This window comes from Anomalospiza imberbis, unplaced genomic scaffold (genome assembly GCF_031753505.1).
Source record: "Anomalospiza imberbis isolate Cuckoo-Finch-1a 21T00152 unplaced genomic scaffold, ASM3175350v1 scaffold_48, whole genome shotgun sequence".
Lineage (NCBI taxonomy): Eukaryota > Metazoa > Chordata > Aves > Passeriformes > Viduidae > Anomalospiza > Anomalospiza imberbis.
This window is the reverse complement of record NW_027100088.1, coordinates 701,982-718,219: the sequence shown is the minus strand read 5'-3', so window position 1 is coordinate 718,219 and position 16,238 is coordinate 701,982. Positions and strand designations below refer to the sequence as shown.

The window sequence follows — 16,238 nt, the reverse complement described above, 5'->3', positions numbered from 1 at the left end:
CCCATTTTTTCCCCCATATCTCCCCCATGTTTCCCCCCATGTTTTCCCCCATGTTCCCCCCATTTTTCCCCCATGTTCCCCCCATGTTTTCCCCCATGTTTTCCCCCATGTTTTCCCCATTTTTTCCCCATTTTTCCCCCCATATCTCCCCCATGTTCCCCCCATGTTTTCCCCCATATTTCCCCCATGTCCCCCCATGTTTTCCCCATGTCCCCCCATGTTTTCCCCATGTCCCCCCATGTTTTCCCCATGTTTCCCCCCATGTCTCCCCCATGTCTCCCCCATGTCTCCCCCATGTTTTCCCCCATGTTTCCCCCCACGTTTTTCCCCATTTTTTCCCTTTTCTCCCCGTATCCCAGCTCGCAGCCGCTGGACGACGCCGTCCGCAAGCAGCGCTCGGTGCTGGCGGCGCTGCTGCAGCGCCTGGCGGACAGACAGGCCGCGGTGCAGCGCTCCGCCAGGGAGCTGCGCGCCTTGTGCGTGTCCCCGCGGGTCCCTGCCCTGTCCCCGCGGGTCCCCTCGTGTCCCTGCCCTGTCCCCGCGTGTCCCCTCATGTCCCTGCCCTGTCCCCGCGGGTCCCCTCGTGTCCCTGCCCTGTCCCCGCGTGTCCCCTCATGTCCCTGCCCTGTCCCCGCGGGTCCCCTCGTGTCCCTGCCCTGTCCCCGCGGGTCCCCTCGTGTCCCTGCCCTGTTCCCGCGGGTCCCTGCCCTGTCCCCTCGTGTCCCTGCCCCGCGTGTCCCCTCCTGTTCCTGCCCTGTCCCCCTGTGTCCCTGCCCCGGCCCCGGGTTCCCTCCTGTCCCTGCCCTGTCCCCCTCCTGTCCCTGCCCTGTCCCCTCCTGTCCCTGCCCTGTTCCCACCCTGTCCCTGCCCTGTCCCCATGTCCCCTCCTGTCCCTGCCCTGTTCCCACCCTGTCCCTACCCTGTCCCCATGTCCCCTCCTGTTCCTGCCCTGTCCCCCTGTGTCCCTGCCCCGGCCCCGGGTTCCCTCCTGTCCCTGCCCTGTCCCCCTCCTGTCCCTGCCCTGTCCCCGCCGTGTCCCTGCCCTGTCCCCGTGTCCCCTCCTGTCCCTGCTCTGTCCCCATGTCCCCTCATGTCCCTGCATCCCCTTGTGTCCCTGCCCTGTCCCCGTGTCCCCTCCTGTCCCTGCTCTGTCCCCAGGTCCCCTCCTGTCCCTGCCGTGGCCCTATCCCCTTGTCCCCTCGTGTCCCTACCCTGTCCCCATGTCCCTCCATGTCCCCTCCACGCCCCGTGTCCCCTCGTGTCCCGTTCAATGCCCCGTGTCCCCTCCACACCCCGTGTCCCCTCCTGTCCCCTCCACGCCCCGTGTCCCCTCGTGTCCCCTCCACGCCCCGTGTCCCCTCGTGTCCCCTCCACGCCCCGTGTCCCCTCGTGTCCCCTCCACGCCCCGTGTCCCCTCGTGTCCCCTCCACGCCCCGTGTCCCCTCGTGTCCCCTCCACGCCCCGTGTCCCCTCGTGTCCCCTCCATGCCCCGTGTCCCCGCAGCATCCGCCGCGTGTCGGACGCGCAGAAGCGCCTGCAGGTGGAGGTGAAGCTGGCCATCCTGCACATCATGAAGGAGCTCAACCAGCGCGGCAAGGCGCTGCTGGGCGACGTCCAGGTGAGCCCGGTGCCGCGTGCGGGGCGCCGCGACGGCTCCTTAGCGATCCCAAAAGCGCTGAAAGGCCGGGCACGGCCAGTTTAATCACAGCAAACGCGCCTTTACTGTGGCACCCCCGGCAAAGGTGATGGAGGGACAGAAAAGGGAAATGAGGAATAGAGAGAAAGGAGGGGAAGGGGAATACAGCTACCACCGTCGAGACGAGGTCCTCACTGGTCCAGCCAGTGGATTCGCCGTCGTCCGTGCGGGTGCACCAAAGCCTTCCCAAAGAGTTACGGTTTATCGAGTCCTTAGCCAGAGTGAGGGGCACCTGGCCAGAAGGTGGGCGAGACCGATGTGCCATTGCGAAGAGCCCCTCGGTCTGTGGAGCAGGTGCCGGCGCGCAGGGACGAGCCACCGCTGGTCGCAGCCTGCAGGAACGCAGCGCTCGTAGGAGCGCAGCTGCTGACAGTCACTGGGCAAGCGTCCGCGTGCCCCTCGGCCAGGCCGGAGCTCCGGTCAGGGGCCGCAGGGCCTTGCGACGGCCGCGAGGCAAAGGAAGGGAGCTCCGCACCGTCCCTCGCGCCCGGCGGCGCGGTGACGCCGCTGTCCCCTCCCCGGTGACGCCGCTGTCCCCTCCCCGTGTCCCCGCAGCGCGTGGCCGAGGGCCGGCAGGAGCGGCTGGAGCGGCAGCACCGCGCACTGAGCCGGGCGCAGCGGCAGCAGGAGCACGTGCTGCGCTTCGCCGCCCGCGCGCTCGAGGGCCCCCACGGCACCGCCCTGCTGCTCTCCCGGAGGCTGGTGAGCGGCTGCACCCCCAGTTCCCCCCAGTTCCCCCCATTTCTCCCCAGTTCCCCCCATTTCTCCCCATTTCCCCCCATTTCCCCCGATTTCTCCCCATTTCTCCCCATTTCTCCCCAGTTCCCCCCATTTCTCCCCATTTCCCCCCATTTCTCCCCATTTCCCCCCATTTCCCCGCATTTCTCCCCATTTCCCCCCATTTCTCCCCATTTTTCCCTGGTTCTCCCCGTTTCTCCCCATTTTTCCCTGCTGATCTGTTTCTCCCCATTTCCCCCCCATTTTTCCCCATTCTTCCCCATTTCCCCCCATTTCTCCCCATTTCCCCCCATTTCTCCCCATTTTTCCCTGGTTCTCCCCGTTTCTCCCCATTTTTCCCTGCTGATCCCCTTTTTTACCTGTTTCTCCCCATTTCCCCCCCCCATTTTTCCCCATTCTTCCCTGTTTCTCCCCATTTCTCCCCATTTCTCTCCGTTTCTCCCCATTTTTTAACCCCCACAGCACCGCCCTGCTGCTCTCCCGGAGGCTGGTGAGCGGCTGCACCCCCAATTCCCCCATTTTCCCCCATTTTCCCCCATTTGTCCCCGTTTCTCTTCGTTTCTCCCCATTTCTCCCCATTTTCCCCCGTTGATTCCCTTTTTTACCTGTTTCTCCCCATTTCCCCCCAGTTCTCCCCATTTTCCCCTCTTTTCCCCATTTTCCCCCATTCTTCCCTGTTTCTCCCCATTTCTCCCTGTTTCTCCTTATTTTCCCCCATTTCTCCCTGTTTATCCCTGTTTCTTCCCATTTCCCCCCCATTTCTCCCCATTTTCCTCTCTTTTCCCCATATTCCCCCAATCTTCCCCATTTCTCTTCATTTTTCTGCATTTCTCCCCAGTTTCCCCCGTTTCTCCCCAATTTCCCCATTTCTCCTCGTTTTCCCTGTTTTTTACCCGTTTCTCCCCATTTTTTCACCCCCACACCACCGCCCTGCTGCTCTCCCGGAGGCTGGTGAGCGGCTGCACCCCCAATTCCCCTCAATTCCCCCCATTTCTCCCCAATTCCTCCCATTTCTCCCCAATTCCCCCCATTTTACCCGATTTTTCTCCATTTCTCCCCATTTTTCCACCCCCACGGCACCGCCCTGCTCCTCTTTCGGAGGCTGGTGAGCGGCTGCACCCCCAATTCCCCCCATTTTCCCCCATTTTCCCACATTTTCCCCCATTCTTCCCCATTCTTCCCTATTTCTCCCCATTTCTCCCCAATTTCCCCATTTCTCCCCATTTTTCCCTGTTTTTCCCTGTTTCTCCCCATTTTTTCACCCCCACGCCACCGCCCTGCTGCTCTCCCGGAGGCTGGTGAGGGGCTGCACCCCCATTTCCCCCCATTTCCCCCCTTTTTACCCCATTTTTCTCCATTTCTCCCCATTTCTCCCCATTTTTTAACCCCCACAGCACCGCCCTGCTCCTCTTTCGGAGGCTGGTGAGCGGCTGCACACCCAATTCCCCCCAATTCCCCCCAATTCCCCCCATTTTCCCCCATTTGTCCCCATTTGTCCCCGTTTCTCCCCATTTCTCTCCATTTTCCCTGCTGATCCCCCTTTTTACCTGTTTCTCCCCATTTCCTCCCCATTTCTCCCTATTTTTATCTCTTTTCCCCATTTTCCCCCATTCTTCCCTGTTTCTCCCCATTTCTCCCTGTTTCTCCCCAATTCTCTCCATTTCTCCCCAATTCTCTCCATTTCTCCCCATTTTCTCCCCATTTTCCCAATTTCTCCCCATTTTTTCCCCATTTCCCCCCATTTTTTCCCCATTTCCCCCCATTTCTCCCCAATTCTCACCATTTCTCCCCATTTCTCTCCGTTTCTCCCCATTTTCTCCCCATTTTCCCCATTTCTCCCAATTTATCCCCATTTCTCCTCATTTTTCCCCCTATTTCCCCCCATTTCTCTCTGTTTCTCCTCATTTTTCCCCATTTTCCCTGTCTTTCCCCATTTCTCCCTATTTCCCCCCATTTTTCCCCATTTTTACCTGTTTCTCCCCATTTTTCCACCCCCACAGCACCACCCTGCTGCTCTCTGGAGGTGCTGAGGGGCTGCAATCCCGTTTCCCCCCAGTTTTCCTAATTTCTCCCTGTTTTTCCCCATCTATCCCCATTTTCCCCAATTTCCTCCCCCGTTTTCCCCTAATTTCTCCCCATTTTCCCCTCATTTCTCCCCATTTTCCCCTCATTTCTCCCCCATTTCCCCCCATTTCTCCATTTCCCTGTTTTTTCTTCCTTTCCCCCTTTTCTCAATTTTTCTCAGTTTTCCCCATTTTTCCCCGTTTCTCCCCATGTCTCCCTGTTTGTCCCTGTTTTTTCTCCCTTTTTTCCACCTTTTCTCAATTTCTCTCACTTTCCCCCCATTTTTCCATTTGTCCCCATTTTTTCCCCCTTTTCCCCCATTTTCCCCTTTTTTCCCAATTTATCTCAGTTTTCCCCCATTTTTCCCCATTTCCCTCCATTTTCCCCCGTTTCTCCCCACTTTCTCCCCATTTTTGCCTCTTTGTCCCCATTTCCCTCCCCTTTTTCCCCATTTTTCCCTTTTCCCAATTACTCTCTTTTTCCCCATTCCCCCCCTTTTTCCCCATTTTTCCCAATTTCTCTCAATTTTCCCCTGTTTTTCCCTGTTTTTGCCACTTTGTCCCCATTTTCCCCCTTTTTTCCCAATTTCTCTCAGTTTTTCCCCATTGCCCCCCCATTTTCCCTGTTTCTCCCCATTTTCCCTGTTTCTCCCCATTTTTCCCCCTTTTCCCAATTCCTCTCAATTTCCCCCCATTTTTCCCTGTTTCTCCCCATTTCCCCCCTTTTTTCCCAATTTCTCTCAGTTTTTCCCCATTGCCCCCCATTTTTCCCTGTTTCCCCCCATTTTTCCCTGTTTCTCCCCATTTTTCCCATTTTTCCCCATTTTCTCTCAGTTTTTCCCCATTGCCCCCCCATTTTTCCCTGTTTCTCCCCATTTTCCCCATTTTTTTCCCATTTTCTCTCAGGTTTTCCCTATTGCCCCCCCATTTTTCCCTGTTTCTCCCCATTTCCCCCATTTTTTCCTCAATTTCTCTCGGTTTTTCCCCATTGCCCCTCATTTTTCCCTGTTTCTCCCCATTTTTCCCTGTTTCTCCCCATTTTTCCCTGTTTCTCCCCATTTTTCCCTGTTTCTCCCCATTTTCCCCATTTTTTCCCAATTTCTCTCAGGTTTTCCTCATTTTTCCCCGTCTCTCCCCACTCTGTGCTGGGCAGCCAGACCCCCCTGGGACCCCCGGGGGTGGCACCCGGGGACACCCGGGGACACTTGGGGACACCTGGGGTCACCCGGGGACACCCGGGGACACCTGGGGACACTTGGAGTCACCCGGGGACACTTGGGGACACCTGGGGTCACCCGGGGACACCCGGGGACACTTGGGGTCACCTGGAGACACCTGGGCTCACCTGGGGACACCTGGGGACACCTTGGGGACACCCTGGGACACTTGGGGACACCTGGAGACACCTGGGCTCACCTGGGGACACCTGGGGACACCTTGGGGACACCCTGGGACACTTGGGGACACCTGGAGACACCTGGGGTCACCTGGGGACACCCGGGGACACTTGGGGACACCTGGGGTCACCCGGGGAACCCTGGAGACACCTGGGGACACCCGGGGACACTTGGGGTCACCTGGGGACACCTGGAGACACCTGGGGTCACCCGGGGACACCTGGGGAGACCTGGGGACACTTGGGGACACTTGGGGACACCTGGGGACACCTGGGGACACTTGGAGTCACCTGGGGACACTTGGGGACACCTGGGGACACTTGGGGACACCCGGGGACACCTGGGGACACTTGGGGACACTTGGAGTCACCTGGGGACACCTTGGGGACACCTGGGGACACTTGGAGTCACCCGGGGACACTTGGGGACACTTGGAGTCACCTGGGGACACCTGGGGACACTTGGGAACACTTGGGGACACCTGGGGACACTTGGGGACACCCAGGGACACTTGGAGTCACCTGGGGACACCTGGGGACACTTGGAGTCACCTGGGGACACTTGGGAACACTTGGGGACACCTGGGGACACTTGGGGACACCTGGAGTCACCTGGGGACACCTGGGGACACCTGGGGACACTTGGAGTCACCTGAGGACACCCGGGGACACTTGGGGACACTTGGAGTCACCTGGGGACACTTGGGGACACCTGGAGACACCCGGGGACACCCGGGGACACCTGGGGACACTTGGAGTCACCTGGGGACACTTGGGGACACCTGGAGACACCCGGGGACACCCGGGGACACCTGGGGACACTTGGAGTCACCTGGGGACACTTGGGGACACCTGGGGACAGTTGTGTGTCCCTGTCACCGGCACCGTACGCTCTTGGGGCAAAGCCACCCCTGGGCTGTGCCTCGTCACACCTGGGCTCAGGTGTCCCCATGTCCCCTGCCTTGGGTCACAGCACCGTCCCCAAGGGTTGGTGTGTCCCCAGGTGTCCCCATGTCCCCTGCCATGGGTCACAGCACTGTCCCCAAGGGTTGGTGTGTCCCCAGGTGTCCCCATGTCCCCTGCCATGGGTCACAGCACTGTCCCCAAGGGTTGGTGTGTCCCCAGGTGTCCCCATGTCCCCTGCCTTGGGTCACAGCACCGTCCCCAAGGGTTGGTGTGTCCCCAGGTGTCCCCATGTCCCCTGCCTTGGGTCACAGCACCGTCCCCAAGGGTTGGTGTGTCCCCAGGTGTCCCCATGTCCCCTGCCTTGGATCACAGCACTGTCCCCAAGGGTTGGTGTGTCCCCAGGTGTCCCCATGTCCCCTGCCTTGGGTCACAGCACCGTCCCCAAGGGTTGGTGTGTCCCCAGGTGTCCCCATGTCCCCTGCCTTGGGTCACAGCACCGTCCCCAAGGGTTGGTGTGTCCCCAGGTGTCCCCATGTCCCCTGCCTTGGGTCACAGCACTGTCCCCAAGGGTTGGTGTGTCCCCAGGTGTCCCCATGTCCCCTCTGCCACTGCCCTGGTGTCCCTGCTGCTGTAGCCAGGGGTTGTCCCCTCAGACCCCCTGGGAGGTGACAGGTGCCACTGGGTGCCACCTCCTGTCCCCCTCTCTGTGGTCCCACACGTCCCCTGGGTGTCCGCTCACTGTGACAATATCCCCGGGGTGCTCTCCTGTGTCCCCACGCTGTCCCCACGCTGTGCCACCCCCCGGGCAGTGTCCCCTGTGTCCCCTCACTGTGCCACCCCCCGGGCAGTGTCCCCAATGTCCCCTGTGTCCCCAATGTCCCCAGATCCACTCGCAGCTGCTGCGGGCCCTCGGGATCCCTGTGTCCCCTGTGTCCTCAATGTCCCCAGTGTCCCCAATGTCCCCAGATCCACTCGCAGCTGCTGCGGGCTCTCGGGGTCCCTGTGTCCCCAATGTCCCCTGTGTCCCCAATGTCCCCAATGTCCCCAGATCCACTCGCAGCTGCTGCGGGCTCTCGGGGTCCCTGTGTCCCCAATGTCCCCTGTGTCCCCAATGTCCCCAATGTCCCCAGATCCACTCGCAGATACTGCGGGCTCTCGGGGTCCCTGTGTCCCCAATGTCCCCTGTGTCCCCAGTGTCCCCAGATCCACTCGCAGCTGCTGTGGGCTCTCGGGGTCCCTGTGTCCCCAATGTCTCCAATGTCCCCAGTGTCCCCAATGTCCCCAATGTCCCCTGTGTCCCCAATGTCCCCAGATCCACTTGCAGCTGCTGTGGGCTCTCGGGGTCCCTGTGTCCCCAATGTCCCCAGTGTCCCCAATGTCCCCTGTGTCCCCAATGTCCCCAGATCCACTCGCAGCTGCTGTGGGCTCTCGGGGTCCCTGTGTCCCCAATGTCCCCAATGTCCCCTGTGTCCCCAGATCCACTCGCAACTGCTGCGGGCTCTCGGGGTGCCGCTGGAGCCGCTGGAGCCGCAGGGGGAGATGAAATTCCAGTGGGACCTGCAGGGCTGGACCAGGAGCGCCCAGAGCTTCGGTGAGGGGACACTGGGGACAGCGGGGACATCGGGGACACCTGGGGGACACTGAGGACAGCTGGGGATACTGAGGAGAGCTGGGGATATTGGGGACAATGGGGACAGCTGCGGACTGCTGGGGACAGCCAGGGACAATGGGGACACCTGGGGACAGTGGGGACACCAGGGACACCTGGGGACAGTGGGGACACGAGGGACACCTGGGGACACTGGGGACCCCTGGGGATACTTGGGGACACTGGAGACAGCTGGGGATACTGGGGACAGCTGGCAACAATGGAGACAGCTTTTGGACAATGGGGACAGCCAGGGGACACCTGGGGACAGTGGGGACAGCCAGGGGACAGCTGGGGACACTTGGGGACAGCCTGGGGACACTGGGGATACTGGGGACAATGGGCACAGTGGGGACAGCTGGGGGACAATGGGGACACTGGAGGTAGCTGGGGATACTGGGGACAGCTGGGGACACCCAGGGGACAATGGGGACAGCGGGGACAGCCAGGGGACACCTGGGGACACTGGGGACAGCCAGGGGACGCTGGGGGATGCCCAGGGGGACAGAGACACAAGGGACAGCGGGGACAAGGGCGCGGAAGAGTGAGGGTGGCGGTGATAAGGGACAGGAGGCCCAGGTGGGAGGTGACAGAGGGTACCAGGGAGGGTGACAAGGGACAGGGGGTCCCTGTTTGGGGGGTGACAAGGGACAGGGGTCTCTGTTTGGGGGGTGACAAGGGACAGGGGGTGACAAGGGACGGGGGGTCCCTGTTTGGGGGGTGGCAGGGGACAGGGGGTGACAGGGGACAGGGGTCTCTGTTTGGGACAGGATGTCCCTGTCTGGGGGGGTGACAAGGGGGGTCGGGGGGACTCCGGTGTCCCCCTGACCCCCTCCCCTCCCCCCCCAGGTGCCATCGTTTCGGAGCCGCCCCCTCCCCCCCTCGCTGAGCCCTCCCCCCGCCCACCGCCCCTCCCCCACCTCGCAGGTACTGGGGGGACATTCCGGGGGTGCCACCCCCGCAGCGTCCCCGTGACGTCCCCACCCCCGGTGTCCTGCAGGGCCACCCCCAGGCCGCGGTGGGCAGCGGGGGACACGTGAGCCCCGAGCTGCTCCTGCAGGGTCCCCCCCCGCTGTCACCTCCCCCCCTGCTGTCACCTCCCCGCCAGCTGTCACCTCCCCCCCTGGAGCCAGCGGCCACCGAGAGCCCCGAGCTGGGTGAGGGGACAGGGGGACACTGGAGGGGACAGGGGACAGGGGAGGGGGACACTGGAGGGGACAGGGGAGGGGGACACTGGAGGGGACAGGGGAGGGGACATGGGGACACTGGAGGGGACATGGGAGGGGACACAAGGACATGGGGAGGGGGACACAGGGAGGAACACAGGGACAAGGGGGGTGACACGGGAGGGGACACAAGGACATGGGGAGGGGGACACAGGAACACAGGGACAAGGGGGGTGACACGGGAGGGGACACAAGGACATGGGGAGGGGGACACAGGAACACAGGGACAAGGAGGGTGACACGGGAGGGGACACAGGGACACGGGGACAAGGACAGGGAAGGGAGACAGGGAGGGGGACAGGGGACATGGGGACAGGGGAGGGGGCATAGAGAGGGGGACATGGGGACAAGGACACAGGAGGGGACATGGGAGGTGACACAGGACGGGGGAGGTCCCTGATGTGGCGTTTGTCACCAGCCCCCAGCCCTGAAAACGGCGTCACCGGAGGGAGGACGTGAGTGTGGGGGGGGGTGTCCCTTTCCCTTGTCACCCCCTGCCACACCTGGGACTCCTGGTCCCTTGTCACCCCCTCTGTTCCCTCCTGTCCCTTGTCACATCTTCTGGACCTCCTGTCCCATGTCACCCTCTCTGTTCCCTCCTGTCCCTTGTCACATCTTCTGGACCTCCTGTCCCTTGTCACCCTCTCTGTTCCCTCCTGTCCCATGTCACCCCCTCTGTTCCCTCCTGTCCCTTGTCACATCTTCTGGACCTCCTGTCCCTTGTCACCCCCTCTGTTCCCTCCTGTCCCATGTCACCCTCTCTGTTCCCTCCTGTCCCTTGTCACATCTTCTGGACCTCCTGTCCCTTGTCACCCCCTCTGTTCCCTCCTGTCCCATGTCACCCCCTCTGTTCCCTCCTGTCCCTTGTCACATCTTCTGGACCTCCTGTCCCTTGTCACATCTTCTGGACCTCCTGTCCCTTGTCACCCCCTCTGCTCCCCCCTGTCCCTTGTCACCCCCAGCCTGGTCCTTCCTGTCCCTTGTCACCCCCTCTGGTCCCCTTGTCACCGTCGTGCTGTCCCTTGTCGCAGGGGTGACATTTGGGGGTGTCCCTGTCCCGTTCCGCAGGAGGAACCCCAGCAGTTCCCCCCGGGAGGAGAAGTTCATTAAGAAGCTGCTCATTAAGCGGTAATTAGAGCGTGGGGGAGGGGAGGATGGGCCCTGGGACCGGTCTGTCCCTTGTCACCTGTCACCCTGGCCAGGGCCACCTGCAGCCCCTCCTGTCCTGTCCCTTCCTAAAGGTCCCTTGGCCAGGATGTCCCTGTCCCCTGTCCTGGGGTCCCCCCGTGCCAGGACCCCCTGTCCCCAACCCTTGTCACTGTCCCTGTCCCCATGTCCCCCTGTCCCCAACCCTCCCCAGCCTTCTCACTGTCCCTGTCCCCGTCTCCTGTCCCCAACCCTTGTCACTGTCCCTGTCCTCATGTCCCCCTGTCCCCAACCCTCCCCAGCCTTCTCACTGTCCCTGTCCCCGTCTCCTGTCCCCAGCCCTTGTCACTGTCTCTGTCCCCTTGAGCCTTGTCTGCTGTCCCCTGTCCCAGAGTTCCCAGGACCCCCAACCCCCTGATCTCCCAGGATCCCCCCGGAGGTTTGGGGTCCCCAGGGTGACCCCGCTGTCCCCAGGAGGGGCCTCCCAGAGGTTTGGGGTCCCCAGGGTGACCCCGCTGTCCCCCAGGAGGGGCCCCCCGGAGGTTTGGGGACGCCCGGAGGTTTGGGGTCCCCAGGGTGAGCCCACTGTCCCCAGGATCCCCCCGGAGGTTTGGGGTCCCCAGGGTGACCCCGCTGTCCCCAGGATCCCCCCGGAGGTTTGGGGTCTCCAGGATGACCCCGCTGTCCCCAGGATCCCCCCGGAGGTTTGGGGTCCCCAGGGTGACCCCGCTGTCCCCAGGATCCCCCCGGAGGTTTGGGGTCCCCAGGGTGACCCCGCTGTCCCCCAGGAAGGGCCCCCCCGGGGCCCAGGGCAGCCCCCGTCTCCCCAAGGAGCCGCGGGTGAGCCTGGAGCGCCTGGAGCTGGACCTGGAGCTGGACCCGGCGCAGCCGCCCGTGTTCCGCATCTTCCCGGGGCCCTCGGAGCAGGAGTTCAGCCTCATCGTCATCGAGCAGGGCACAGCGGGCACCGAGGGGACAGCGGGCACCGAGGGGACACCGGGGACAGAAGGGACAGCAGCGACGGTGCAGCCACACAGAGCCCTCCTTGTCAAGGTGAGTGTCACCTGTGTCCTCTCCTGTGCCCACTGTCCCCTCCCCACCCAGGTGATTGTCCCTTATCCCTTACCATCTCCCCTATCCCTGACCCTGTCCCCTGTCCCTGACCGTGTCCCCTGTCCCTGTCCCCTGTCCCTGACCGTGTCCCCTGTCCCTGTCCCCTGTTCCTGACCATGTCCCGTGTCCCTGACACTGTCCCCTATCCCTGACCCTGTCCCCTGTTCCTGACCCTGTCCCCTGTCCCTGACCATGTCCCCTGTCCCGTGTCCCTGACCGTGTCCCCTATCCCTGACCCTGTCCCCTGTCCCTGACCATGTCCCCTGTCCCTGACCATGTCCCCTGTCCCGTGTCCCTGACCGTGTCCCCTATCCCTGACCCTGTCCCCTGTCCCTGACCGTGTCCCCTATCCCTGACGCTGTCCCCTGTTCCTGGCCATGTCCCCCTGTGCAGGAGGAGCAGCAGGAGTCGCCCATCGGGGACACCGGGGACACCAAACCCGTGGGGCTGCTGCCCCCTCCCCCGGGGGAGCCGGGCCCTGCCCCGGGCTCCTCCCCTGGCCTGGGGCTCCCGGTGGTCCCGGGGGGGCTCCCGGGGGTCTCGTGCTGCCGCGTGTGCGGCCAGGCCGGGGCTGTGGTGATGTGCGACCGCTGCCAGCGCTGCTTCCACCTGCACTGCCACCTGCCCGCGCTGCAGGACGTGCCCAGGTACGGGATCCGCCGCGGGGATCCGCCGCGGGGATCCGCTGCCCCCAGTGCCTCCCTGCGCCTGGCATCCACTGCCCCTCTGTCACTCCACAATGTCCCTGGGATCCACTGCCCCGTGTCACCCCACAATGTCCCTGGGATCCACTGCCCCGTGTCACCCCTCTGGGATCCCCTGCTCCATGTCACCCCCCTGAGTCTCTGGGATCCACTGCCCTGTGTTACCCCACAATGTCCCTAGGATCCACTGCCCTGTGTCACCCCACAATGTCCCTGGGATCCACTGCCCTGTGTCACCCCACAATGTCCCTGTGATCCACTGCCCCGTGTCACCCCTCTGGGATTCCCTGCTCCATGTCACCCCCCTGAGTTTCTGGGATCCACTGCCCTGTGTCACCCCCCGAGTCCCTGGGATCCACTGCCCTGCGTCACCCCACAATGTCCCTGAGATCCACTGCCCCGCGTCACCCCGCAATGTCCCTGGGATCCACTGCCCTGTGTCACCCCCTGAGTCTCTGGGATCCACTGCCCTGTGTCACCCCCTGAGTCCCTGGGATCCACTGCCCTGTGTCACCCCACAATGTCCCTAGGATCCACTGCCCTGTGTCACCCCACAATGTCCCTGGGATCCACTGCCCTGTGTCACCCCACAATGTCCCTGTGATCCACTGCCCCATGTCACCCCTCTGGGATTCCCTGCTCCATGTCACCCCCCTGAGTTTCTGGGATCCACTGCCCTGTGTCACCCCCTGAGTCCCTGGGATCCACTGCCCTGTGTCACCCCACAATGTCCCTAGGATCCACTGCCCTGTGTCACCCCACAATGTCCCTAGGATCCACTGCCCTGTGTCACCCCACAATGTCCCTGAGATCCACTGCCCCGCGTTACCCCGCAATGTCCCTGGGATCCACTGCCCTGTGTCACCCCCTGAGTCCCTGGGATCCACTGCCCTGTGTCACCCCACAATGTCCCTAAGATCCACTGCCCCGTGTCACCCCACAATGTCCCTGGGATCCACTGCCCTGTGTCACCCCTCTGGGATCCACTGCCCTGTGTCACCCCTCTGGGATCCACTGCCCTGTGTCACCCCCTGAGTCCCTGGGATCCACTGCCCCGCGTTACCCCGCAATGTCCCTGGGATCCACTGCCCTGTGTCACCCCACAATGTCCCTAGGATCCACTGCCCCGCGTCACCCCGCAATGTCCCTGGGATCCACTGCCCTGTGTCACCCCCTGAGTCCCTGGGATCCACTGCCCTGTGTCACCCCACAATGTCCCTGGGATCCACTGCCCTGTGTCACCCCACAATGTCCCTGGGATCCACTGCCCTGTGTCACCCCACAATGTCCATGGGATCCACCACCCCGTGTCACCTCCCTGGAATCCACTGCCTGATGTCGCCTCCTGGGACCTGGGATCCACTGCCCCGTGTCATCCTCCAAGTCCCCCACTGTACCTGGGATCCACTGCCCTGTGTCACCCCCCAATGTCTGTGGGATCCACTGCCCCATGTCCACCCTCTGGGCACCAAACCTGTGTGACCCCATTCCTGATCCTTTGATCACCATGGGGGTCCCCAGGCGCCGATCCCGTGTGACCCCGTTGCCGATCCCAGCCCCATGGGGGTCCCCAGGCGCCGATCCCGTGTGACCCCATTGCCGATCCCAGCCCCTGGGGACTCCCGGGTGCTGATCCCATGGGATCCCATTCCCGATCCCTCGGTCCCAGCCCCGTGGTGGGTGGGTCCTCGGGCGCCGATCCCATGTGATCCCATTCCCGATCCCTCGGTCCCAGCCCCGTGGGGGTCCCCAGGCGCCGATCCCATGTGACCCCGTTGCCGATCCCGCAGCCCCGAGTGGACGTGTTTGCTGTGCCAGGAGCTGCCCCCGCCCCTCCCGGAGCCGGAGCCGGTGCAGGAGCCCCCCCTCAAGCTGAGCCCCCAGGACCAGCAGGTGAGGCTGGGCTGATCCCGCCGGGTCGATCCCGTGGGATCCCTTCCCTCCGGGATCTCAGCACCGATGCCGACCCCGCAGCGCTGCGAGTTCGTCCTGCTGGAGCTGCTGTGCCACGAGCCCTGCCGGCCCCTGCAGCGCCTCTGCAGCTCCCCGGTGAGCGGGCGGGATCTGGGATCTGGGATGGGATCAGCTCCCCGGTGAGCGGGCAGGATCGGATCTGGGATGGGATCGTGGTTGGAATCTGGGATCTGGGGTGGTATTGGAGCAGGATCTGGATCAGGGGTGGGATCTGACGGGGATCAGGTGGGATCAGGGATTGAGGGGCAAGATCAAGGGTGGGATCTGAGGGGGATCGGGTGGGGTCAGGGATTGAGGGGCAGGATTGGGGTGGGATCTGGAGATGGATCAGGGGTAGGATCAGGAGGTGGGATTTGGGATCAGGGGGTGGGATCAGGATCAGGGGTGGGATCAGGGATCAGTGGCAAGATAAGGGGAAAGATCAGGGGTGGGATCAGGATCAGGGATGGGATCTGGGGGGGATCAAGGGTGGGATCTACCCTGTTTGGGATCAGGGGTGGGATCAGGATCAGGGGGTGGGATCACGATCAGGGGGTGGGATCAGAGGATGGATCAGGATCAGGGGGTGGGATTGGGGTGGGATCAGAGGATGGATCAGGATCAGGGGGTGGGATCAGGATCCGGGGGTGGGATCAGGGGGATGGATCAGGATCAGGGGTTGGGATCAGAGGATGGATCAGGATCAGGGGGTGGGATCGGGGTGGGATCAGCGGATGGATCAGGATCAGGGGGTGGGATCGGGGATGGGATCAGAGGATGGATCAGGATCAGGGGTTGGGATCAGAGGATGGATCAGGATCAGGGGGTGGGATCAGGGTTGGGATCAGGATCAGGAGGCGGGATCAGGATCAGGGGTGGGATCTGCCCTGTTTGGGATCAGGGCTGGGATCAGGGGATGGATCAGGATCGGGGTTTGGGATCAGGATCATGGAGTGGGATCGGGGTTTGGGAACAGGGGGTGGGATCAGAGGATGGATCAGGATCAGGGGGTGGGATCGGGGGATGGATCAGGATCAGGAGGTGGGATCGGGGATGGGATCAGAGGATGGATCAGGATCAGGGGGTGGGATTGGGGGATGGATCAGGATCAGGAGGTGGGATCAGGATCAGGGGTGGGATCTGCCCTGTTTGGGATCAGGGCTGGGATCTGCCCCGGCCGGGCCGCTGACCGCGCCGCGGGCCCCGCAGGACGGCCGTGACGCCATGGACCTGACGCTGATGCGGGCGCGGCTGCAGGAGAAGCTGAGCCCCCACTACCGCAGCCCCGAGGAGTTCGCCCGCGACGGCTGGCGCCTGCTGCGCCAGTTCCACCGCCTCACCGAGGTCGGGCAGCCCCGGGGGGGGTCTTTTGGGGGTTTTTTGGGGGGTCCAGCCCCCCTGGAATTCCCGTTTCCCCCCCAGGACAAGGCGGACGTCCAGTCCATCCTGGGGCTGCAGCGCTTCCTCGAGAGCCGCCTCAGCGCCGTCTTCGGGGACCAGAAGTTCTCCAGGCTCCTGGTGGATCCCGAGGAAGCCCTGGAGGTGACTCCAGGCTCCTGATCGCCCCTCCTGGGGGGTGAAAGCCCTCCCAGCGCCCCCATTTGCCCCCCCACCACGGGTTTGGGTTCCCCCCAGAGCCCCCCGGGACG

The 16,238-nt window shown here is 63.1% G+C and overlaps 1 protein-coding gene across 1 annotated transcript in view; it reads left to right on the top strand.

Moving 5' to 3' along the window:
* Positions 1–16,238, top strand: part of TRIM28 (tripartite motif containing 28) — a gene marked incomplete at its 5' end in the record, with an annotated part of 27,805 nt that extends 11,567 nt beyond the window's left edge. The window contains 12 exons of the mRNA XM_068178558.1: positions 360–476; positions 1,504–1,618; positions 2,252–2,398; positions 8,276–8,390; positions 10,092–10,128; positions 10,742–10,801; positions 11,608–11,872; positions 12,326–12,579; positions 14,427–14,529; positions 14,611–14,685; positions 15,799–15,933; positions 16,012–16,238. Of these exons, the coding sequence (XP_068034659.1) occupies positions 360–476; positions 1,504–1,618; positions 2,252–2,398; positions 8,276–8,390; positions 10,092–10,128; positions 10,742–10,801; positions 11,608–11,872; positions 12,326–12,579; positions 14,427–14,529; positions 14,611–14,685; positions 15,799–15,933; positions 16,012–16,149 (1,561 nt within the window). The remainder of the gene's footprint in view (positions 1–359; positions 477–1,503; positions 1,619–2,251; positions 2,399–8,275; positions 8,391–10,091; positions 10,129–10,741; positions 10,802–11,607; positions 11,873–12,325; positions 12,580–14,426; positions 14,530–14,610; positions 14,686–15,798; positions 15,934–16,011) is intronic.